This window comes from Tubulanus polymorphus, chromosome 5 (genome assembly GCF_964204645.1).
Source record: "Tubulanus polymorphus chromosome 5, tnTubPoly1.2, whole genome shotgun sequence".
In the NCBI taxonomy this organism is placed as follows: Eukaryota; Metazoa; Nemertea; class Palaeonemertea; order Tubulaniformes; family Tubulanidae; genus Tubulanus; species Tubulanus polymorphus.
In genome coordinates, this window is record NC_134029.1 from 11,195,216 (window position 1) to 11,221,750 (window position 26,535).

The 26,535-nt window shown below is 38.6% G+C and overlaps 1 protein-coding gene across 3 annotated transcripts; it reads right to left on the reverse strand.

Annotated features, from left to right (window-relative positions):
* Window positions 1-25,677, reverse strand: LOC141905752 (translation initiation factor IF-3-like). 3 transcript variants are annotated; one of them, XM_074794753.1, is made up of 4 exons: window positions 25,526-25,677; window positions 5,215-5,339; window positions 4,344-5,016; window positions 1-249 (listed from the first exon to the last, which is right to left on the reverse strand). In XM_074794753.1, the coding sequence occupies exons 3-4, from the start codon at window positions 4,989-4,991 to the stop codon at window positions 91-93; spliced, it is 807 nt and encodes a 268-aa protein (XP_074650854.1). In that variant the 5' UTR covers window positions 4,992-5,016; window positions 5,215-5,339; window positions 25,526-25,677; the 3' UTR covers window positions 1-90. The 3 variants fall into 3 exon arrangements, with proteins under 3 accessions (XP_074650854.1, XP_074650855.1, XP_074650856.1); XM_074794754.1 differs by having other exon boundaries at window positions 5,215-5,335; window positions 25,526-25,675; XM_074794755.1 differs by lacking the exon at window positions 5,215-5,339 and having other exon boundaries at window positions 25,526-25,676.
* Between the last annotated feature and the right edge of the window lie 858 nt (window positions 25,678-26,535).

Genomic DNA, 26,535 nt, shown 5'->3' on the forward strand with positions numbered 1-26,535 from the left:
TTTAAGAAATTCTTTCATATATTGGAAAGGTAGCCGAATTCCAGTTAATAAGGGATGATTCAGTGACAACAAGGCAACTTAATACCACTTTCAACTTTCGCTACCAATGATACTGATATCACATGGTTTTGCATATAATTTGAGTTCATTTTCAGTTCTGAGAACTTCCTTAACAACAGCGATTTCAGCAACTGAGTTAGAGAATGATTTGAAAACAGTATCTAGTTCTGTCATCATTACTTCACCTTCCTAAAATGTAATAAAAGAATGTCATTAACATAGAATAAAATGTGTGATCGATTACAATATCTAACACAACCTACAGTAGACTCCACCTATAACTATAGCGCTGGTACAGCAAAATAAACCAGAATAGACAACTACCAGTATAGATGTTCATTTTTTATAATGACAAACAGTATTGATTAAAAAGATATTTGTAATTCTACCGATTTTGTTGGATAGCTGAATAGACTATACCACTAAATGCTGGCACTTTGAAGCACATGAAAGTCAGCCATCCTGGAGGACATCATAACCTAGTTTGGTCATTTGGTAGGTTACATATCAAAGCTGACATATTAAATCTGATAGCTCTACCATTCCATTTCACATTCTCATATAAAAAGGAAAGCTCTACATGGAGACTATTATCAGTTGATAGCCAAAATGGGCAGGTTCAGAAACCAAGATGGCTGCCAATCTTGGATACGATTACCACAAATATCAAACTTGTCCCCGATTTTTTGGTCATACACAATGCATCCGAGTTTGAAGATGATTGACCAAACTTGTGGTCTGACTTACGAACACCAGCCCACCACAGGACCCAGGCACAACTACTGGTACAGCATATACTCCTAAAAACTACTAAATTAAATGCGAAAAGCTGACAATGAAGTGAATTCTAAAGATTATCACAATCTTTTCACCTAATTTGCAAACTTTTGAAATCTACATAGGCCTATCTCCTAATCTAAATAACAGGTTTTCTCCAAATAATCAATCATTGTCTACACATCAACTCTTCATTAGATTTTGGTTAATGTCACTCTAATTTCAATTCCCTCAACTGTATGTAGTTACATATATATCAAATCCTTCTAAACTGTTCAGAATGTTGTGGTTTCTACAGAACCCCTTGTTGTTATTACTGCTAGCTTTGTTTACGTATTTTAATTCTGACACAGCTTTTGTTAATGTCCAGTGAGTTTATATTCCTGTTGTTACTTCAGTTTCTGATCATTCCATCTCATGATGGCTAAATATTCCCATAATTATATATAGTCGAAATGATGTGGTTTCATCTGAATAAATTCTATCACATAAGAATTCGAATTTTGGTACCCAGACCGTAACATACGTCACATACTACCATCATTGGCGTACATGAATAATTGGTATATCAATGAAATAATCAACGGCACACTGAAAACCTCACTTTAATCTGACCCTGGAACATAGCTTCCTTGAAACGTTTTTATCAGAGAGATCATTCGTGATTGGAAATAGTGGCTTGCATTGTAAAATAAGAAATTGCTTTGGTGGTCTGAAATGCTCAGCAACCAGGAAATTACAATATTCAATGCAGTAAACATATACAAAACCAATGACCTTAAAACTGACCACAATCTTAGAACATGTCACGAGCTACAATTTTGCAATTGATTATGGTAACTAAGTATGCCAAGGTACCAGTAAAATATGAAAAGAGTAAGTTTTTCTAGGATTTTGCAATTGATTGCGGTTACAAAATACCAAAGGTACCACTATAAATAGATAAATGGTATATTCAATATTCAACTCCCCCAGGAGGGGAGAACAAAAAACTGGGTAAGTCCAATTCCACATGAGGAGATGTATCCTATGACAGTGGTAACAATTATCAAATAACGAGACTATAAGTCAAAACTTATCACTATCTACCTATAAAAAACCTTTTTCTATCTATGAATGAGGATTCATGACATTGAGATGGCTGCTGATTGTGTGACAATTGATTGATAGAAATATTTAGGATCCCTTCGCAAGGTATACCCACCATGAATTTCAATGGAAAATTGCACACCATTAGGAAGCTACAGGACTCACTATTCAGGGCAACATGACATTTTTGGGCACAAAAAAGGTCTGACACCGGAGGGACCCAATTTTTCTTATGTTGATAAGAAATGGGGAAATCAAACGTAAAAGATCAAGGAAATTGATTGAATCGTCTTCAAAATTTCACTCAAAAACTTAAATAAAGGACCATGGTCTCAGTAGGATCAACTGAGGACATTTTACTCTTGAGCTTAAAAATTGATTTATTCTTAGATTTGCAATAATGTACAAACAGCTGATAAAGATGAAATCATGGTAAACTGTGTAGTAAGCATGTTCAACTTTGATGATATAGATGATAATGGGTTTTCCCTATGACTCACTCGCACATTGCAAAACAATCAATACTATGTGTTCTTAATAAGGACATCAGTGGCAAATCCCTTCTAAAGGACTTTCCAAGTGATGCCCCTATTAAGGGCTTTCGCTGTTATGTCATCATCAAGAAACAAGGTCAAGAATCGATTAGAATGAGGAAAAACTCATAGAAATTTTGCACATATTCTCTCAGTACATCTAAACAGCTACGAGCTGATGGACAAAACTCTCCATATTAACACTTATCTCCATCCTAATGACAAAATATAAGCTGTGTTTATCCAGTAGTGCCACCAAGAGCGAACAGGAAGTTACTCTCAGGACCATTTTATAAGGATTCCATCTACGGACTAAAGTCCCAAATGGACAAAAAATGTGGTTTTCCATGGCATTCTGTAGGTGGTGCTACTGGAGATATATACCATATAAGTTACCCAGTCAAAATATGCAACCATTATTCACTTTTTATTCCACTTCAATCAATTTCAATTAAAAAATGCCATCAGCTTTAATAGTGCAATATCTCGTCAAAATCTCTTGCAATAGGCCTACATTGAAAGATTACGAACCCCAAAATTGTTAATAACTGTGTAAACTAACAAACATTAGGACATATCTAATTGTTACATTGATGTGAATATTACATTATTTTGTCTCTTATATTCACATTACTGTAAATATTCCAATAATATTATCATTACGGATCAATAAAGAATATACACTCGTATTTCGTAATATACACTAATATTTCGTAAAAGGAAGCCTATTTCCTATGAGCCTAGAATTATATGAAAACAAATAGCTGTGGTGGAATGATCTTCCAGGGGAAAATTACCAATAATAGGGGAAGTTGTGTAGGGTGTAACTTTACCAAAATCATAATGTCCCAAAATAATCCCATAATTAAGAACTTCCCAAATTCCTGTATCAGTGCAGTCGCCTTGCATTTTGACTTTCTGACTCATATTATCACTCTTTGTTCATTTATGGAACCTGTGTAACCATGGGGTGTTTCTGATGGGCTAGGTAATTTCTTTACGTTACCCACAATGAGGTTATAAATACAAGGTACATATGCAGGGCCAGCGGAAGCTAGTTGACATTGGCCCAGCTCATATCTGATGGCGTGAGGTCTAAACTGTGCCAAAATATTTTTGTCTGTTTTTTCAAGGGTTTCGGGTCTTACTTGGAGAAAGCTTTTTAAATGGTTGCGTTTGAAAGGCTCTGGGGCTATTTGAGACAAGTTTACTGCTTTCATAATTCAGATTCATTTATTCACTTTGTTTAGATGTGGCTGTTTCATAGTCAATCACAAATAAATTTTTTCGGGAAGGGAGCAGGCCAAGCTGAGGTTTTTTTAAATAAACTTCATGAAAAGATTATCATTGGCAAAATCATTGGTCCGGTCAAAGCCAGCCTGGCCATAGCCAACTCGGCTCAGCAGGCCCTGAATTAAAACTTCATTTTGACTTTTTTGTTATTCTTATGGACAGATTTGAATGAATTTCAAAAATTTCTCACTTTTCTTTTCTTCGCAAGTTCTTAGAAACTTTTTGGTTCCCTTTTGTTGATCTCTAGTTGCCCTGAGGCTCTATTTACTATGTACGGATGAGCACATGCGATAAGCTGATACACATGTCAATTTCTTGTTTTTGGTAGCGCCATAAAGCTAACCGAGACCCTATGGCTTAATAAATAAACAGTGCTGCACCCATTTATTCATTCTATATTCATTTGTGACGGTTTAGCCAATGTCATAATATTGACAATTAAAGCAAAATGATGACTTATGAATGACAAATTAACCACAGAATCATTAAGGTAATAAAGGGTTTATCCGTTCTGGAAGATGACGATTAAGCCAGCGTGACGAATTACACACTGATGACTAAGCAAGATTGACTGTAGCATATTTTTATTACCTGCTCTTCTGAAATACGTTTCCGTCTTGATGCTTTAATGTTAACTTTGATGGAATATCCTTTTTCTAGCCACCCAGTAAACTGTGCTATCTTCAATTGTAAATCATGCGCACTAATTGAACTCTTCACCTTCATTGATTTTTCCACATTCTTATATTTTGATTGTTGTTGTTGTTTTTCAACTCGCATTAGGTGAAGTTCGCGTCCAGTTTTAAGTTGATAAACAGGTGGGTCCACATTCGAATCTATCAATACAACTTTCAGATTATCTACTGATGCTTTCTTCTTGGCAACATTTAAAGTCATTACACCTAAATCTTGATTTGAATTTCCCAACAATTTGATTTTCTGTTTATTGAGTTTATCTATCGCAATTGTTGCTTCGACCTCCCGGTTGAGGTCATCATCTGGTTGTTTTAATTTTGTACGCACAACTGATGTCACAAATGTCTTTCGTTGAATCAGGCCTAAATAATCACCAATTTCTAGGGATTTTACAAGGTTTTCTGTAACTTTTGACACCTGCATGAACTTCTGGTACTGGTACTCAAGCCCCACTGATGAATTGAATATTTGTTTTGTTATGAAATGGGTCCTCGGTCCAAAATGACAGAATCTTGCAACAGCAGTTTGTATTATTCCAAACATCTTGTATCAATCAGCACCAATTCATCTGAAAAATACATGAGCTTTTTCATTTTAAGTCCTCTTAATTTTTAGACCTATATATGAATACTTCAACGAATGCATCATCATAGTTGACCAGAACTCTGGTCAACTATTGGCGATTGGCAATCAGAAACAATGTACCCTGATAGTCAATCCAGTTCTCTCATCACCAATGGCAATCCAACAATTCAAACACACCTACCTGGCAGATAATGCCGACTTCTGCTATTTTCATTCACAAAATACATTCACTTTAATCAGCCGGGAAATGGTTCAAATGTTCAGATTTATTGGAACCAACGAACCCCCATCTTGTCAGTGACCTGTCTGAATAATACCAAAAGTGAAAATGCCAATCGTAAAAAAACCAGGGGTGTAAAAATGCCAGAGGTTAAAATGCCAGAGGAAATAATGCCAGAAGGGTAAATTGATTCAATGATTATAAGAAACAGAGTGTATCAAAACTTATAAACTATTCATCGAATTGTCGCTTTGATGACATGAATTACAGCAAACTAGCTCTTTGATTTTAATTATCATACCTATTATTATACCTAGAAATATGCTTTATCTGAACTGTGTATTCAATATGTAAACTTGTGCATTCATTTGTTAATATTCATTAATTTAGAAATGTGTAATAATCATGACGATGTTCGCTTTTTTATTTCAATTATATAAGAATATGTGCATTAAGTTGTTAATTTTCAATGATCTGAAAATATTTTATATCTTAATACATCTTGTGTAAATAATGGTACGCGGTAATAATACCATAGGTAAAAATGCCATAGCTAATAATGCCAGAAGTAACAAGAAAGAAATTCTAAAAATGGGCTTGCTGACATGGTTGTACTGAAAGCTGGCTTGGTGGTTTTGTATTTCTGTAGTAGAATTAACTGAACTTTTGAACTGAACACTTTTTAAAGAGCTGAGAGATCGGTGTTGTCTTACATCACACAATGAAATGTTACACACGGGGACTGGGAATCCGAATAGTTTCATTGTAGACGTGGACCAAGTTAGTGCAAGCTTTTGGGTTGTTGTCATTTGAATATTGTAGTGTCTTAACGGAATCTATCATCATGTCGATAATTGCTAGATTACCGGTACTTATCGGATTGTGTTGAATTGATTTTGCATAGAGATATTTACAACTGAAAGGAAAAACGTGACTAACTCGAGTGAAGAGAAGCGAACACGAAAATAGATAGGAGTCACAATTTTTCTTTTTAAAATAATAAAGACGTTAAGCAAGAATAAGTTGCATTTCCTTCAAATGACAATCCACTACGATCATCCGATAAAGTTTATTGCCACCATAGATTACTGCCCCCTGGCTCTTTGGAGACAGGGAACCAGTCTTCAATTCAATTCAGAATTTATTTTACAGAAAAGCGGTTTTTAAGTTTTAGATATTTAAACTGAAAAATATAAATGTTCATACAGAGATTTTACAAATGGCCACTAACGCAAGCACCTAATGAAAGTAAAAGAAAATTAAAAGCATTTTTTTTAAACGTGAAAGTAAATATTTCATTGGGATATTTTAATTGTGTCAATAAAGAATGAATTGAATTGTCGGCAGCACTATGCCGCGCATGAATACCAATTTCAAGTCTGACCACGCACGCTCAACCAAGGTTGGTATACGCTATGGGCTTATATATATATAATATGGGCTTGCAAGCATGCAAGCCCATAAAAATGCCAGAGATTATAATGATATTATAATGATTATAATGATTATAAGAAACAAGTGTATCAAAACTTATAAACTATTCATCGAATTGTTGCTTTGATCCTATGAATTACAGCAGATTAACACGTCGAAAACTTTTTGACTTAATTATCATACCTATCATTATACCTAGAAATATGCTTTATCTGAACTGTGCGTTCAATATGTAAACTCTGTGCATTAATATGTTGATATTCATTAATCTAGAAATGTGTTATATATATTGACCATGTTCGCTTTTTGATTTCAATCATATAAGAATATGTGCATAAATTTGTTAATTTCCCAGCTAAAAATATGTTGTATGTCAATATCATCTTGTGCAAATAAGAATAACAATAATTCTAATGAATTTCTTGTCTATGTCAGACTTTTATCTTATAAATTTGTGATTCTCTTTATTTAACAAATTTGTCATTCATATTTGAATTTCTACTATCATAAGAACATGTTATGTAGGCTATATATAAACTGTGCATTCGTAACGTAAAATCTAGTGTAAATAAGAATATCAGGTCCAATGTTAATAAATTCTTCGCTAGATTTTCCTTCTGGTATTTTTACCTCTGGCATTTTTACCTATGGTGTGATTTTTACCTCTAGTATTTTTACCTCTGGTATATCTACTTCTGGCATTATTACCCAGGCATTTTTACCTCTTGCATTATTACCTTCGCAAATAACAATATCAAATATAGCTGCAAAGCAGCGATAACGGGTTTTCTGCACAGTCTTAAAATCCGGTTCAACGGTCAACACAGTTTTATAAATGGAAGGTCGACAAACAGTCAATTATACCTACATGAATCCATGGACGACTGGACCAGATGGTCTTATTTGTCGACTGTTAGGCCTTAATTAGTCTTTATGGATTTCGACACAAAGCAATTGATAAGGTACAACATCAGCCATTACTAAACAAGCTATTGGGAAACAGTATCAATGATGGGTCATTCAAATGGCAAAAAAAATCTGAACGAAAACAGGTGGCCAAAATCAACAGAACGCCTCATCTTGGATTAAGTCGGTCTACCAAATGGAGTTACACAAGGTAGTATCCTAAGTCCTCTTCTCTTCACGGTCGTGATAAATGATATACACAGTAATCCAAAATGACTGAGTCAGACCGAGTAAATTTCCAAAACGACCTAAACAAGCTGTGTTCCGTACATGGTCAGAAACATGGAAGATGGGCTTCAACCTAAAAGGCATGATATGGATATTCGATACAAAGAAAACCCAGGTTCAGATTATACCCTTGTGTTCGAATGAGAAGATTATTTTGTTCGAATAAATATTACTCATTATAACAAAAGACCATTTAGTTCCATCAGAATTTTGTTGTTTGGAACGAAAAACACTTCAATCGAACAATATACTTGTTCGAACAAAAAACTTAATGTTCTGATCAGAAAATTTCGTTCAAATGAAAACGATTCTGTTCAATAGAGCGATAAGCTTTTCGTTCGAACAAATACTTTTCTTCGCTCCGACAAAAATTTGATTGAATGAAAGGCTATGTTATTGTTCAAACGAAAAACTATCAGTCCCGACAAAAAAATTTGTTGAGCGAAAACAATTTTATTCGAATGGATATTTGAATGAAACCGATTCTGTTCGATCGAACAATTTGTTCGGACGAAAAACCTCTTATTAAAAAAAAGATTTGTTCGGACGAAAACAATTTTTTTTTAACGAAATTTTCCGATGAAAATCTTCATTTTTGCCAATAAAATATCGTCGATAATTGTGATTGATCATTGGAAGTCAGAACCAGTTAATAACTAATATATGCCATCTAATTAATATGATTCCTCTTTTACAGGGAACTTAGCTTTAACCTAGTAGAGGCTACTAACTTCTGTAGGCCTATGTATATGTATAGGCTTAGCATCCGGACAGATTGGTCTTAGGCCTATTGAATTTCAACCCTCCTAGGTCTATGTATATGCGTAGGCAAAGCATCCGGACAGATTGGTCTTAGGCCTATTGAATTTCAACCCTCCTAAACATCGTAATCCTACACCTTTTTCAACAGGGATGGGTCTCTGGGGTATTAAATTCATATAATCGATTTCATTTTCGGATTATGAAGAAAGAAATCTTTTGTAAGTCGTAGCAATGTTGCCGAATTTTTATTTCTATTTTGTTTTGAAGTTCAATCCAATGAGTCCGTTAATAAATGCAAGAATTATACTGCGTTTGTTTGAGACAGTAAAGCTTAGTATTTGTAGGCCCAAAGGTCTGGCATAACTCGATAAACACTTCAAGCGACACTGCGAACGATTTCCTTTCCCCGCGGCGAATGCTTACCCCAAATATCAAGCGTGAGTCCAGCTTACGGATAAGAGTATGTTATATACTTGTATTTAGTAAATACCTTGTGGATTTGACAATGATCAGTATGTACTGTAGGAAATATAGAGTATTGATAAATTTTTGAAGCCCGCGGCCGAATAAAGTATTATATTCTTTTATTTTGATACCTCGTCGACACAACAGCTTTTCTCCGCTACATCTCTTTGGCATGTTTAGTATAGGCCTACGAATCACCGGTACTCTAATGATTTATCCTAGTAAATACATGGTTAATTTGGTAAAGAAAATAAGGTATTGTTAAACTAACTTTTTGAAGCCCGCGGCCAAATGACTGGTAGTAATAAATTTATTTGTACTTGATTTGATTGTCACCATGAGGAGAAACTCACAGCCGATCCCCGGAACAACGATGAAGAGACACACGTTGATACGGCTCGGCAGTGCTTTTTAAATCTAGAGCAGTAAATTTCCTGTGTATCGGTAATATGATTTGATGAGGAAAATGGGTAATTGTTAAAAATCACTGTTTGAAAACCGTGGCTGAATGTGAAGTCTTGCGGCAATAAATTTGTTTATTTACACTTGAATTGAGAATCGAAGTGATGAGCAACCTCCTGTGGATTTTGGGATGACGACTCAGAAAAACATGTCGCCTCAATGAATGGGACCCAATTTTCGATGTTTATGGCCCGACAGTGCTTTTGTAACGTTGAATTATCAAAATACGCATGGAGTATTTGTAGAATGAAGTGAGCTTAATGAAATCAGACGGATTATGTCGGCAACAGTGGCAAGGTAACAAAACCTATGTTCCATTAGTGAAAATAGTGTGACATAAAATAATAATAATATGAAACATGCGAAACACGCGAATCTCAATATAAATATAGCTGCAAAGCAGCGATAATGGTTTTCTGCACAGCTTTGTTCGTAATTCTTGATCTTGTCTGGATAATGTGTCGACCAACGAATGCGTGTATGACGCAGCCCCACTATGGTATGAAAATGAAGGGAATTTTGAATCCTGTTCAACAGTCAACACGGTTTTATTAAAGGAAGGTCTACAAAAAGTCAATTGGGTTAACTTGAAACCATGGATGATTGAACCAGATGGTTTTTTACTCTGGAAAATCGATTGTTAGGCCTTAATTAGTCTTTATAGATTTCGAAAAAGCATTTGATAAAGAACTACATCAGCGATTACTAAACAAGCTATTAGGAAATGGTATCAATGATCATGGGTCGCTTAAATGGCTTAGCATTTTTCTACGAAAGAAAAACGGTGGCCGAAATCAACGTCATCTTGATCTAACCAGTGGAGTAACGCAAGGTAGTATCCTGAGTTGTCTTCTCTTCACTGTCAAATGATATACAGAATAATCCAAAATGTACAGGATCAGTGAATTTCCAAACATCTTCGATAAGTGAGTTGTTTGCTGGCCTCCTGGTGATCCCTTCGGCGCAAGAGATTGGCCAAGCCTCAACTTATTGCATGTCTATTCGGGTTAGAAATCCAGAAAACCGTGACTATTCTGGCCAAGGCAGTGGTTTGCTCCTATCAGCCGTTGATTTTGTCACTGGACATAGATTAATTGATCTCTCCGATGATACCGAGAATTGTTAAGTTAGGGACATACATGATGACGATGAGGTAGATGTAGATGTCTCCTGTAAAACTGATGTAAATAAAACTGATATTCGTAGTGATGATAATATTAACGATGATGACAAATTCGATAAATTTTGTCGGTGGTGTAGACGCATCCCTCCTGCAATGGTAGACGAGGTTAGAAAACACATCAAAATGATGCTTGCGGCAGGCGTAATCAAATCCTCGTCCACTGCATTTGCTTCTCCAGTGGTTTTGGTGAGGAAAAAATTAGGAGACTTACGGCAATTTTGCATCGATTATCTGGCGCTAATCAAACGGACAATCCCAGACCATTATTGTTTGCCCTGTATCGATGAACACCTGAACGCTTTATCCGGTTCACGCTACTATTCGCATCTTTACTTAAAAAGTGGCTATTGACAGGTTGCTAGTAGGAAGTAGGGAGCTACAGGACTCAGAATTCGGGCCAAAATTGACATTTTTGGGCACTTAAAAGGTCATCTTGAGTCCGATCAACCCAATTTATCTTATGCTGATGGGCCTTTGGGGGATTCAAATATATACAAAGGAGCAAGGTCATTGATAAAAGCGTCTTCAAAATTTCCCACAAAAACTTCAAAAATGTGTAAAAAGTGCCATCTTGAGTCCGATCGACCCACTTTTTGTTATGCTGATGGGCCCTTGGTAGATACAAATATATACGAAAGATCAAGGTAATTGATCAAAGTGTCTTAAAAATTACCCTCAAAAACTTCAAGATGTGTAAAAAGTGCTAATTTTGGAGAACAACAATGGCTGAGAGTCGGCCATCTTGGTTCTGACAGGGCCAGTATTTGGGCTGAAGATGTGTCTAGGGTAGATACATGTATAAATCAAATATCAAGACATTACATCGAAGCGTCTTCAAAACTTCCCAAAGGGGACGCAATAGCCCGCTGGGACTAAAGTAAGTGGCAGATGACACTGCTTCCAAACTGATGGACAATATCAACAATCAGTTCTGTTTTTAGTTTTCCACTAGGAATTTTCATTTGATTTTTCATAAATTCGTTTACCAGAGCAGTTTTCTCCTGGTTTCTCGAGAAGATTATGTATCAGCAGGTTTTGCCGCATCGATGGGAATTTCAAATCAGTGTTTTCATCTTTCAATTCCTGAATTTTGTACTCGGCCTGCTCTAGTTTGCGATTGAGGGAAACGACCATTTCATACAGTTCCGAATTTGTCGGCTGACCAGGTTGTCAGTTGTCTCTTTTCAAATGTGCATTGGCCTGAGTGTTGCCCTTAATACTTATATCAAAACGGTCAAGACGATCAATGATAGTATTTATAGACTCTGCCTCTGATAAGGTTGACTGATCCATTGACTCTTTTTCAGTCACGTTTGGTTTTTTGTGATCAGGGCTCTCAGATGAATTTGGCGATCTTATTTCATCTAGTGTTCTTTTAGTTTTGCACAGCGTTTGATCGTTTAGACTGGTCTGATCATTTTGTACTTTGTTACAACTCATCTTAATTCATGCGGAACGGGCTTCCGTGTATGTTAGGTGATATAGAATGTCCACCAGGTAAATGTCAGTACTACAGTAAATGCAAATGAAATAGCGGACAGTTATTCGATCTCTATCATATGAAGTTATTTAAAGTTTTCTTCACCTTTCCAGAGCTTCTATAGATTCCTTGTATTTTCTGCTTCGTTGACCGACCAGCACTCTTAATGCACCGCCATCTTTTACTCAGAGTCAAATCTTTTACTCATGGAAATTTGTTTAGGAGACCTCAATCTCAAAGAATGCCTTGTCTACATAGATGACATAATTGTGTTTTCTAATTCCATTGATCAGCATATCCTCCGTCTAACTGATGTGTTCCAAAAGTTGAAAGATGCGGGGCTAAAATTAAAACCTTCAAAGTGTTCTTTCTTTCAATTAAAGGTCTAATATCTAGGTCATGTGGTTTCAGAAGCTGGCATTAGACCAGATCCTAAGAAAACAGAGTCGATTCTAAAGTGGAAGGTACACGAAACCATTGGTGAAGTCCGTAGTTTCATGGGGTTCGCCTCATACTATCAGCACTTTGTTCAAAATTTTGCAAAAATTGCGAGGCCTCTGTAAGGGTCTCATCCGTTATTATGTATATAGTTTACCGTCGGTAATTAGTGTAATGTATAGTGTAATAAATCACTGCTAGGTGCGGTATCTTAGAAGTGAATCCATTCTCCGAGTAAGTTTGTTGTTTTTTTGTTCGGGATAAATTGCCCCTTTTAGCCTATCGTCAGAGCGTAGATCATCCTTAAAAGAGGTATTAGACATTTAGAAGACAGGACCGTTACACTGGTGGCAGCGTTAATGCGATTGGAGAGCCTTACGGCAGTATTATTGAGTTGAATCGCTACCCTTTGGCAAGCGTGTTTAAATCAGTTTTTGTTCAGTATATACAATATATCCACGATCAGGAATGTCTCATTCTGACCCAGATGCAGGCCAACCGGGTGCGGCCCAGGAAAGGGTCCATCCAATTACAGGTTTGGATGACTTTTTAAGCTCAAATTACCCAATATGTCTCACGTAGCATAAAAAGGGAATCCAAATCGCCATCAGGGACCAAGGAGGATGCCCGGGTAAAAGTCCCGTGCCCCAAAATGTACAGAGTGGGGCATAATTTTCCCGTCTGGTCTGAGCGTTTTGAGAGCTACTGCACATTGTCCGGTGTATGTAGTAGTGAGCTTAAGAAACAACATTTACTAACGTACCTGCACCACGAGTCATACCAGGCGGTTAATAACCTCCATCTCACCCCATCCCTGGATTACAATAGTCTCGTTGAGGGGATAAAGGACTGTATGTCATTGACACGGTCAGCTTCCGATTTCAAAATGATGTTGAAATCTCGAGAGCAGAAACCCCAAGAAAACATCGGGCACTACGTGGATGCATTGACAGAACTCGCACAGAGCACGTTAGCACGTGACCATGAGTTAGCACGTGACCAATTCTTGGCAGTTGTGGCGGTACCCTCGAGTGTTAGGGAGCAGTTGTGCGTGGCTCGGCCACAGTCCCTATCAGAGCCTTTGTCATTGGCTCGGGTCATGAGACTGTGCGGCGCCTGACTGAGAGACACAAGTCCAGACCCCCTCATCGACATGTAAATGAGGTGAAGGCCAGTCAGACCGATGAGCTACTTTCGGAACTCGTGGGCCTCGTCAAGGGTTTGAATGTCCGGATGGATGGTTTAGAGGCCAGGGTTAACACACAGACTCAGGCCAACTCCCAGGGGAGGGACAAAACATGCTGGCGGTGTCGAGAACCGGATCATACAGCGGATACATGTCCGCAGGTTACATGTCATACATGTTCTGGTAGAGTTCATTATGCCAGGAGCTGCCCCTGGAAACAGGGAAACGATTACAGGCGGTTCTCCAGGGAGCAAGGGAATCGCCGCCAATAGAGAGACCCTCCACATATATGATGGAGAAGTCCGGAAACATTTTCCTTCACCCGTTAACGATTCCGTACATGATAGAGCCCAAATTGTAAATACTTCAATAATTGTAAATAGTTCACTAGACCCTTGCGTAAGGGAAATTGTTGGGAACGAAATTTTTGGTGGAACCGATATGACAGGTCGTACATATCTCGAAAAGCAGGCAACTTCAAATGTTTTAACTCCTTACCCAGATACCTCACTGTCGGTCGGTCAACCGGGTGATGGAATTTCGGATGGTTCTACTCTGAGGCAGGAGCCAGTTTCAAATATTTTATGTCTGTGCCCTGCCAACTCTCTGTTGATAAAGTCACACGAAGATACTGTCGTAACCACAATAACAACTGAAAAGCCAGATGTGTCAATAGGTCCGAGCTGCCCCGTGGCTGAGAAAATGGTGGTCCATCGTGTCGATTTGAGAGACACTGAGCTTTACTGCTCTGAAATTCTTAATGGTTCAACACGTACGTCTATACTCTTAGACACCGGTACCTCTGTGACTTTGTTGAAAACCTCTGTCTGGGAGAAGAGTCGTAGGATCGATCAGGAAAATCTGCTGCCAGTCGACTTCGAATTAGCCACTGCCTCGGGTGCGAACATGAAGGTTCATGGGGTGGCCAAGGTAGAGCTCCAGTTGGGAACCTGTAGATTCATGGTCCCCATGGTAATAGCCGATGAATTGGCTCAGGAGTGACTTCTCTGAACAATATGGTTGCATTATTGATTACTCTGGTAGAGTTCTTGAGTGTGGCCTTACCCATGTACCATTGGAGACCAAGGATCCACGACCTAGTTGCTGTCGTTTGTTCCTGACCGAGACTTGTTATATTCTGGGAGGCCATGAGGTGGTGGCCACTGCGTAATTCAAGCAGAGATATAGTGTAAATAACAATTTTGTTGGTATGGTTGGTCGAGGGAACAGTACTCTGTGCCTGGCTGGCAAATCTCTGGTATGCCCGCGGGATGGGAGTTTGTGGGAATTTGTTGGCCTATTGAATCAGTCGATGTACTCACATTGCAAGACACTTTTGGTTTGTCAGAGATGGAACTGCCTCAGCCCCAGCAGGATCCCCATGATTTAAAGGGTCTTTATGACGAACTAAATGTCGATAGTCTCGAGATTTCGGAGGGTGATAGGGAAGATTTGAAGACGGTCCTAGTGCAGCATCAGGGTGTATTTTCTCAGGGGGAATTTGATATTGGGAGGACACCCCTCATTAAGTTTGAGATCGATACCGGGGAGCATAAGCCGATTAGGCAGCATCAACGACGTCTGCCGAGTAGCATCGAAAGTATTCATTCGGAACCGTGGATCCAATTTTGAATCTCAACTATTCAGTGAGATGTTGAGCCTGCTTGAGATTGAAAAGACCAGAACGACCGCCTATCACCCCATGGGAAACGGCCAGGTTGAGAATTTTAACAAGTCTATAAAATCAATGTTGACCATGACGGTGAATGACATGGGGAATGACTGGGACGAGAAACTTCAGTCCTGTTTGATGGCTTTTCGTTCTAATATGCAGGAATTGACTGGCGAAACGCCATTTTTCATGACATTCGGCAGTGAGATGACCTTACCACTGGCTGTTTTAGTTAGCCTGCCTGAGGAACCTGTCCACCTGACCAAGTTTAGTCAGGACATGTGTAGAAACCTGACTGAAGCTCATTAGTCTGTGAGAGTCTGTGACCGCCTCGGAAAAGCCCAACGACGTCAGGCAGCAAAATACGATAGATTTGCTCAGCGTGGGGGGTACAACGTGGGTGACCGAGTATGGAGGTATAGCCATGCCCTCAAGACTGATGAGGCAGCCAAGTTCCATAAGCGCTGGATGGGTCCTTACATAATTGTTGAGAAAATCTCTGAGGTCACTTACCGGGTTCAGTTGGAGGGAGAACCAAGGTTTGGACAGTGCATTTCAATGAACTGAAGCTCTGTCATGGACCCATAGTTGAGGTTTCCTCAAACAAGTCGCGGATGAAAAAACGAAGATGCCTTAGAACCCACCAACCGCCAGTCCATCCGACGAGCCCTGAACACTCAAGAGTCGGAGGATGAGGCATTTGTGTGGGTACGGCGCCAAAATCCAGAAATGAATTTGGACAGCTCAGGATCCGAGGAGGAGTTCACCCCTGATCAGGTGGGGACTGACAATGAGCCTGCTCCACAACCAGCGGACATCGACCACGTCGAAGCTCCAGCGATGCCTGCTGAGGTTTTCCAGGACAATCACAGACAGCTTCGGCCTCGGAATGTTATTAGACCACTAGTAAGATACCGCGAGTTCACCAGGTCATGTGTCGGTTCATCGAAAGCATGCACCTGCTGTCAGCAGCGCTGGTCTAGGATAATGGACAACAAGGCAAAATGGCTAAGAGAGAAAGGGAGAAAGGGAGAAAGGGAGAAAGGGAGATTATTGCGGGAGAGAGCACCTACATGGTTAAATCTCTTGGAACGCATCACTATAAAAATGTTTTGTCTCTACTCTCTTTTTAGGAACAGACTGAAATATGGTTACCGAGCTGACGTTTTACCTCGAATTTGGGTACTGCCGTTATTTTGGATTTTTATTTTTAGCTTACCTTGTTGATACGGAATCAGACTCATGTTGGAACCTTCTGCAGGAGGCCCAACCGACCGGACGAACCTTTGTGATTTCAGCACGTAGGAACCTGCTGTTCACTGACCTAGGCAAGTGTGTTGGTTATTGAGTGAGTACCTTCAGATGGTTTAATCGCCTCTAATCTACCCCCAGTGGAACATAAGCGTAGTGTTGATGTATCAGTTGGGTCGCGTTGGATAATTGGATTTATTGCGAATTGCGAACTGTAAATACCGAATGTGTGCGAATGTGTGTGTTGGCGTAACCTGTAGTTTATGACATTTTTGTAACGGACACTGAATATCGACATGATATATGAACTGGACGTATGTGGATACTGGACGTATGTGCGGTCGCTTACAACACTTTTGGGGGAGTGGTGTAACGGGTCTCGTACCCATTATTATTTACATAGTTTACCGTCAGTAATTAGTGTAATGTATAGTGTAATAAATCACCGCTAGGTGCGGTCTCTTAGAAGTGAATCCATTGTCCGAGTAAGTTTGTTGTTCTTTTGTTCGGGATAAATTGCCCCTTTTAGCCTACTGTCGGAGTGTAGATCATCCTTAAAGGAGGTATTAGATATTTAGAAGACAGGACCGTTACACCTCTTTATGACTAGCTGAATGGAGTGCCAAAAGTTAGCCAGTCTAGTAAAGCTAATTAGCAAATAGAATGGGGAGACTCCCAGCAACAGGCCTTCGACGCATTGAAGAAGGTACTGACAGAACCCCCAGTTCTATGACTACACTGTCACAGCTGTACAGTTAAGACAGACAACAATCCTCTCACTTATGGGTTGTCGTCGGCAAAGCTGTATGCCATCAGCCATCGCTGGCTGAAGAGTCTGGCCATCTGCAATTTATCAATAGAGTACTTTTCGGGAAAAAGTAACATTGATGCGGACACTCTCAGTCGTCAGATTCATGTAAATACCGAAGTTATGAGTGCCATGTGTACCGCCAAAAATACATTCAGAGGAAAATGTACAACTTATTTCCTGAAAAACTGGGGTATTTCAATAGGCTATCATTTCATTGTTAGAATAGCTACATGCGTAATATTTGTATCAATTGAACCAGAAGGTTCTGAACTGAGCATTGATGTTTGTTCTGTATTAATTGAAACAGCAAGTTTTGTATAAAGCCTAAATGAAAAAGTGTTCTTTTAGACTTTTTACTTGTAAGATTCACTAGCATTTCACCGGGGACTCAATTCCATGCAGGGCTGCTAGATGTCAGCACTTTAGTTTTGTTCTAAATACGGCATATTCTTGGCATAAGTCCAGAGTAGACCACATGGCTAATTATGATTCAAGTAAGTGCCAGATGGATGTACTATAGTCTATTACAAGTGCCTGACAACTCTACATTCATTTACACTGATGATGGCAAAGAAACTGAATCCAGATTTTCTGAGTAAAATCTCGATTGAAGATATTTTCAACGGTTTGCAGAATCGATTAATATTTGATGGTCATATCCTTTTTTCGAATCGAAATCGAAAAGACTATGTGACACATTTCTACTTAAAAGATATCTTATTAAACTCTTAATATCTGACTTAGTACTAGCATTCAAACTGACTCTCTGACTCTCAACGGCTCAAGGACCCTTACGTCCATTTTCTGCTTACATGGAAGTTATTGCTGTGGATCATATCGGAAAACCATTGACTGACAAATATGTTAGTCGAACTGAATTTCAAAAATTTGTATTGGATAGGCCTACAGACGAAACCACGGAGATGGATATAGCTGCTTTTATCCACTCCATTGGCGATTATGTGAGGGACTTCATACAAAGAATTCTGAATTCTCCGGATAAATCGGACACCACTACTGACGGCGACAAATCATATACTCAATATATACTCAATTTCAACCAGAAACTGGTATTTATGTACTTTCGGGTGGTTGTCTCGGGCTTATGCTTTCATTGTACAAACGACAACGACGAAATGGATATATACCAGCAAAGGAAAATCTAACTGTTTTGGGACGTATAATTGTATTGGATAAAACGACTGAAAAAATACCCGTGGAGTAACGATGTCGGGACAGAGGTGGACTATATGTACTCAGGAGAGAATATATGGAAGAATTGAAATCACTTGATAATACAATTATTCGCATAGTAAACAAACAGGAGTTTAAATAAAGGACCAATGGTCCAGTGGCTCGCCAAACTGGTGTGGGGAAGTAAAAAATCTGTCACGTAGGCTACCGGTATGCAAAAAATTCATTTCATTGAAAATTATACCAGAAAAAAATATATGAAAAGGACTCAATCTTGGTGAGTGTGAACTTTTAATGATAACTGACTTTACGAGAATGAAATCTCCGAAAAATGGATTATGGGCCTTTTGTCTGGACAAATGTTCAAAATCATCCCTTTAACGATGTAAAACAACTAAAACTATGAGTGACCCCTTAAGTTACGTACAAACTTGGCGAGAGCCTTGGTTTCATCGGAGGTTTTTTCATTTTTATCATACGGACCAATCAGCACAGAAGCTCCCAAGTTCTTCAAATTTGAGGCCAGTCAGTGCCAGTTACTGACGAAACAAAGTTTATCGACTGACATGGTATTCAATAATTTCACGATAGGATGGCTTTAAGTAGCTTACGTCTTCACTCAGACAAATCGTTGTTACGCGCGACCTACACCGTGGCGCGCGTACTCTATAACTGATGCACACACGCAGTGAACAAGAGGGTATAAGGCGATATTGCCTACGCGACTGTACGACTGTTCTCTGTGCCGCAGTTAACAAACTAACACTAATAATCAGGCTCCTAAAACAGATCGTTATGCTTCAATTAATGATGATAAAACTTTCAATTTTCACATGTGTTATTTTGGAAAGTTAAAGATGCTGCATAAAAAAACATGCTCAAATAAATCGAATTTTTGAAACTTTTCGGTAAATTTCTCAAAAATATGAAACCCACGGCTTTCAACTTTGCGCACCATAATGAAAAACCGATTACGAAATATATTTTTGCTTAATCCGTTCAATTCGCCCATTAGTAGTGAAATTACAGTGCTAAAAATAGCTTTGAACGTAGTGTATTAAGCATATGAATGATTATCGATCGGCCAGACCGTTGACAAAAACAAAAGAAAGCTCTGATAAAGGTAATAAAAATTCTGCTGTTACATCATTTGAATCAGATACGTAATGGAATTCAATATTCTAACTAATCCATTTATTTTTTTAGATTGCCACTACTGAAGTTTGACTGAACAATGAAATGGAATCTGTTTTCGTTAACTTGACAACTACCAGACTTGGATTGGCATTAGCCCAAGGATTGTCACCGAACATTTATTTGGTTTGGCAATATTCTATAAGAAAGTATACACATGCGCGCATAAATGGATTTATTGTGGGTCACTGAGAGAAATTGAGTGAAAAGGCTGGTAAACGGCTAAAGGGTGGTTCAAATCTACGTGAACAATTATACAGTGTCAGCAAGGCAAATTTGCGTTGTCCTCCAGCATCAAATAACAGAGCTACTACAAAGAAATCATCGACTTCAAAGACGACAAAAAAGACTAAGAAATAGATTATTGGCTAATAGAAATATCTAAAAAAAGTATTTCAATTGATCAGTTTTATATTTGAATTTACATGGCTACCAATTTCACAAAAATACAATTTTCAATACTGGTATTTGATATATAAATAGGAAATAAAGCAACTTAAATTTACACAATATGCATCTTATTTTCTCATCAAAGGCACATCTTTCGTGTACAGAGGTGTATCGCGGTAAAAGTTTCTTTTGTTCTTATTCTGATGTCCATGAACTTCCCTACGCAGCATTACAGTACCTCTAGCCTTCCTAGTCTAGTTTTCCCCTACATAATGTTTAAATTGTGAAAACAAAATTTCCACGGCACTACCATTCACAGTGAGTGGTGTGATGTAATAATCTGGAAACTCGGTCAGATATTCATCACAGAAACCTAAGAAGCCGAAAACCTTAACTCGCAACAAATCATATGTCTGCAATATAAGAGTAGACCGAAACATAAACATAAACATATGGGAACATTCGAAAATCGGATACGGGTTGAGACAATGACAAGCATTTCCCGATTCCACAAACTCATTATTTCCTCCCATCCGAAATTCACACTGTTTCTTCCTTCAGTGACAAATTCTTTATTCCCTCCCGGTTCAGCTGATTTATCACATTTTTTATCTGAAGAAATAATCTAGAACTAGCCGTGGCTGAAACATTTCTAGAGTACCACAATCAAAGAAATAAATTTATTTTGTGTGACAGTACGTTCTTGGTGTGATGGACATATGATAAAATAAATGTTCTTTCCTGGCTCATGAGGGTTCATCATTCGGGGAGAAACGCTGTGTAGGTCATTCGGATTTCCGTGATTGAGTTCAAAAGCACCATGTGGATAACCAGACAGCATCTTAATCATCGACAGATTAGTATTTGCTCCATCTGTGACTACTGCCCTTGTCTGGAATATAAATTATTTATTTGAAATACACAGAACATCTGACAGATATGAATTCAGATTATTGATAATTTATTAACTAATTCCATATACATACCTTAAATCCGTAATTGTAGAATATCTTTCCTACATCAAACAAGCAAGCTGTAGTGTGACAGCTGAAATATGGACCGATTACATCAAAATCCCTACTAAGATATCTCCATAAGAACAGGAGTTCATATTCAGCAGTTTCTGAGGCCAAATCTCCAGATATAGATTTAAACATATCCTTTAGCGATGTCATTTCGGTGTAATCCATCGCTAGTCCGTGTTTTGGTCGAGCAAATGCAAAGAAATTTATGAACTCCAGGGTTTATATTCCTGCAAGATAGGCCTAACATCTGGAATGTGTCATCTTTATGGATGGTAACTGCCATTCTTTCATTGATTGGGGTTAGGCCTATCTGAGGTGACCTTTGAGTGACACCACAATTGTAACCATGGATCTATACATTCTAGCAAAATAAATGGATTATCCTTACGTATTTCTGACTCAATTATAAATCCATTATGCAACCACAAAATGCTCAAGTTTATGTCAATGATTGGACTCTCCTTTAACTCAAAATGTCATCAAAAATACCAAAAATACATTAAAGAGATGTATTTTTGAAAATACATAAAAGTATGCTTTATCAATTTATGATGTTATTCAGAATTTATTTAACATCAGACTCTCAAAATCAAATTAACGAAAAGAAAGTGAAATGAGATATCAGTTAAAAATGAGCAAACTCTTAAATTTTCTATTTCCCTCTGGTATACTCCAAGCAGAGCGTTTTAACTCCACGCTTATTCAACGTTTGGGTTAGTTGGAACTGACGAAAAAGATTGTGGAAAGATCACATCTCCTCAGTCGTGTTTCAGTCTAACTGTACACCCCATGACTCTACTGGATTCTCGCCATATCAAATGCTTTTCGGTCGAGAGCCTTTGTTGCCGGTGGATGAGGTTTATCAGTTAAACAAGCCTAGGTCACAATCTGCAGCCACACTTCAAGAATCAAGCTCGCAAAAGGTTCAGCCAGTTCAGCCAACAAGTTCGCTCGGTACTACAACTCTTAGGTTTGAGGGATGTCGGTTGCTATTGGGGACATGGTGTTTGTTAGGAAAGTCGGGGTAAAGGGGCGAAATAAATTAGGTGACCGCTGGGAAGAAAACCCTTATCTCGTAGTCCGTCAGCCAAATCCTGAGATACCAGTGTACATGGTCAAGATACCGTGACTGACAAGCAAAAAACCTTACACCACAATTTGCTGATGGTTCTTTCGGTTCCCCTTCATATACCTCAGGTTTCGAACCCAGGAAAAAGAGCTGAGTCCCAAGACTCATAACTCACCTAGTCATGATACAGCAGAAGCTGTACCAGAGGACGATGGAGAGTTGGACCACTTTGTGATCATAGAGAGTAGGACGATTTGTCGTGGTGGGAAGCAAGAATCGAATTCAGATTCCCTCTTCGGGGAGTTGAATGTTGTTATTGATTCTGTGCCTACCATACTTTTACTACTCCTTCATAGTCCCCACTCTTATCGGCGGATCATGAACGTGGTCATTCTGAGATAACTTCAAACACACACCAATAGCCAATCAGTTTGATACGAGTGGTGTCCAGGGGAATGAGGGTTAATCTCAAGTAGAGTCCATTCAGGAGCTTGAGAGTACTGTTGGCTGACCCCCACGTACAAGGAAATTGCCAGTCAGATTTGGCGATTGCTTGGTGGGACAAACGCAGTTAAGTCCTTCTTGGGCGCAGAAGATAGAAATTTTGTTTGCTGCAGGCCTAGATCCTGCTATTAGTTCAAATACATCGATTATTGAGGCTATTCTCAAAGTATGCGCGTGTGACACAATGGATTAATTGACATTACTTTACAGGACGTTTTAGGGACATGTGGGGATTTGCAATATAGTATCCAATGCATATTGATCTATTTCATGGCATTATAATTCTGATTCATGATTCGATATGGGACCATCGAAATGGTAACGGGTGGGGGGAGGGGGTATATTGTGGAAGCGTAAATTGTAAATTGTATATTTCGGGAGCGTAAATAGTATATTGTGGAAGTGTAAATAGTTATTGGGATGACTAACGGATGATTTCCACTAGGCCTACCAGAACTGATGATGATATTTTATGAGTGTGTAACTTATAAAACTAGGGGTCCAGGGACACCATGCCCACTTGGGAAGTGGTTTCAAATGCTCAACAATCTAACAATTTCAATATTCAATGCCCCCTGGTGACCATTTACAAAAACCAATGACCTTGAAACTCACTACACATAGAACATGTCAGCAGCTACGATTTTGTAATTGATTGTGATAACAAAATATGCATCGTTGCCAATTTAATATGGAAATACTAAGTCATTCTACTATTCAACGCCCCCTGGTGACCATATTCAAAACCCAATGACCTCGAAACTCACCACAATCATAGAACATGTCATGAACTACAACTTTGCAATTGATCATGGTAGCAAAATATGCCTCGGTACCAATATAATAAGGAAATACTAAGTTATTCTACTATTCAACGCCCCCTGGTGACCATATAGATAAACTTATGTCCTTAAAACTCGCAACAATCATAGATGATGTCATGAGCTACAACTTTCCAATTGATTGTGGTTACAAAATATGCATAGGTACGAATATAATAAAGAAATGCCAAGATATTGTATTATTCAACGCCCCCTGGTGGCCATATACGAAATCCAATTACCTTGAAACTCACCACAATCATAGAACACGTTATGAGATACAACTTTCTAATTGATTGTGGTAGCAAAATACGCTTAGGTATCAATATAATGTGGAAAAACTTTTTCCGACTTACGAATGAGTACTGGTGACACTAAGATGGCCGCCAATTGCGTCGTAATTGGCTGATGAAAAATACCTGTCTCAGGTATAAAACATCCCTTTCCAAAGAATACCCACCACAAATTGCAATGAGAAATGACAAACCAGTAGGAAGCTACAGGACTCAGAATTCGGGCCAAAATTAACATTTTTGGGCACTAAAAAGGTCATAGGACGGCCATCTTGAGTCCGACCAACCCAATTTTCGGTATGTTGATGGGCCCTGGGGGGATTCACATATATCCGAAAGATCAAGCTAATTGATCAAACCGTCTTCAAAATTTCCCTCAAAAAGTTCAAAAATGTGTAAAAAGTACTGATTTTGGCGATCAACAATGGCTGCCAGTCGGCCATCTTGATTCTGACAGGGCCAGTTTTTGGGCTGAAGATGTGTCTAGGGTAGATACATGTGTAACCCAAATATCATGACGTTACCTTGAAGCGTCTTCAAAACTTCCCAAAATAACTGGATTCCGTCTACGGACGGACGGACGCTACAACGGACGACGGACGAAAAGTGAACGCAATAGCCCGCTGGGACTAAAGTCCAAAGTGGGCTAAAAACTAGGGGTCCAGGGACACCATGCCCACTTGGAAAGTGGCTTCAAATGCTCAACAATCTAACAATTTCAATATTCAACGCCCCCCGGTGACCATATACAAATACCAATGACCTTGAAACTCACCACAATCATAGAACACGTTATAAGCTAATGTCTATTTATTTCTGATTGTCCGCGATCTTTTTGGGATATTTCGCTTAATTTTGGGAGCGCATACCTCAAAAAGGTCTTAATCGAATCAGCAGCGTTTTGCACTCCACATAAATCATCGTTTTTTATATCCATTTTACACTGTTTAGAAGGATTGATGAATATTCTCGAAAATTTAGCCTTAAATCGGCGAGAACAACCGCTATTTTGTTCATTTTTGCTTATTTCTTTATGCAAATAAGGCATTGCACACATGCGCAATGAGGTGAGGATGCGTCAATTATATCATGGGGGATAAAGCATCTTCTTGTCGCCAAGAGACCAACCAACGACTCAAAATATTACTCTAGAAATTTGTTTTAGTGAATAAAGATGGCTTTGTCAAAGGTATCAAAACAATGTGGTTTGGAAATGATTTAGGCAAGGTATTTCCATGATATTTTGAATTTATTCGCAGTTCATATTTAGCGCCATTCTCGCAAGATTATCAACAACCCGGAAATAAAATCCAAGCCCATCGCCAAACCCCTGTGCATCATGAGCCTCATATGTGACCGTATGTAAAAAAAGCCATGCCCCCGGTTCCTACAGCTAGCCCAGCTCCACATTCTGAAAATATATATCAAAGTGATTTAGGCCTACCAAGGAAAGGCACTTCCACTTCAGTCTTCGCCAAAAATGTTCATTTCTCCGTAACCGGGGAGATGCAACGACCTTGAGTTGAGAAACGATCAATTACGATACCGTCATTTGATCGCTCATATAAGTAAGATAACGTTTTAATTCAATTGTCTTACTATGTGATTAAGCCTGAACTAGGCCTAACGTTAAATGTTAATGTAAAATCGAAAATTGATTCTTTTTCGTGGTTGTTTAGACTGGTTGCCTGTCCCATTCAATATATTCTAATAGACTGGTGGCCGGTCTCTACCTTCAGTTAGATTCTGACTGCGAATGCAGGTGGCGCAGAATTGGACAGGCGACCAGTCTAATATTCTAATTGAAGATGTCACAACCCAAGTGGCAATCACCCCGTATTCAAACTATTATAAATTGAAGATTTCAAAGGTGGCACGATGATTTGTTTGCGGGCCGCCGTAGGCTCCAGGAAAAGAAGAAAAATAATTCATATGAAGTAGAAGATTAAGAAATTATATAAACGGAAGCCAAATCATTCATTACGAGCGGGTGGATCCGATTGTTTTTTGAATTTTTGCTAAGCTGGGTGGCCCCGCAACCGCCAATTCGTTCGTTGGAATTAATACAATTTATATCTCCCAGTTATGATGTGATTGGGATTTTGAAAAATCAATCTTCTGAGAATAGAATGGTACCGGTATTAGTAGTACGTATTTATAGTTTAGTATCACGTAGTAAAGACTGCTTAGAGGGTGGATGATATCCTCGTTAGTAAGCCTGTACCATGAAGTTCCTTATTGGCTTATCATAAAACCGTTCTTCTAAATAATCCAGACGGTAAATATGGACGGAACCTCAACTGCATATTAAAACACAACAAGGTGACAACTGCAGTCCTTGGTATGCCGATGTGATGAATAAATTCGACGATCATACAAACATTTCGGGGACAAAAATCAGCGGTCAGATAATTTCCTAGAATTGGCATTTAAGTCCAACTTTCCCTAAGTTGA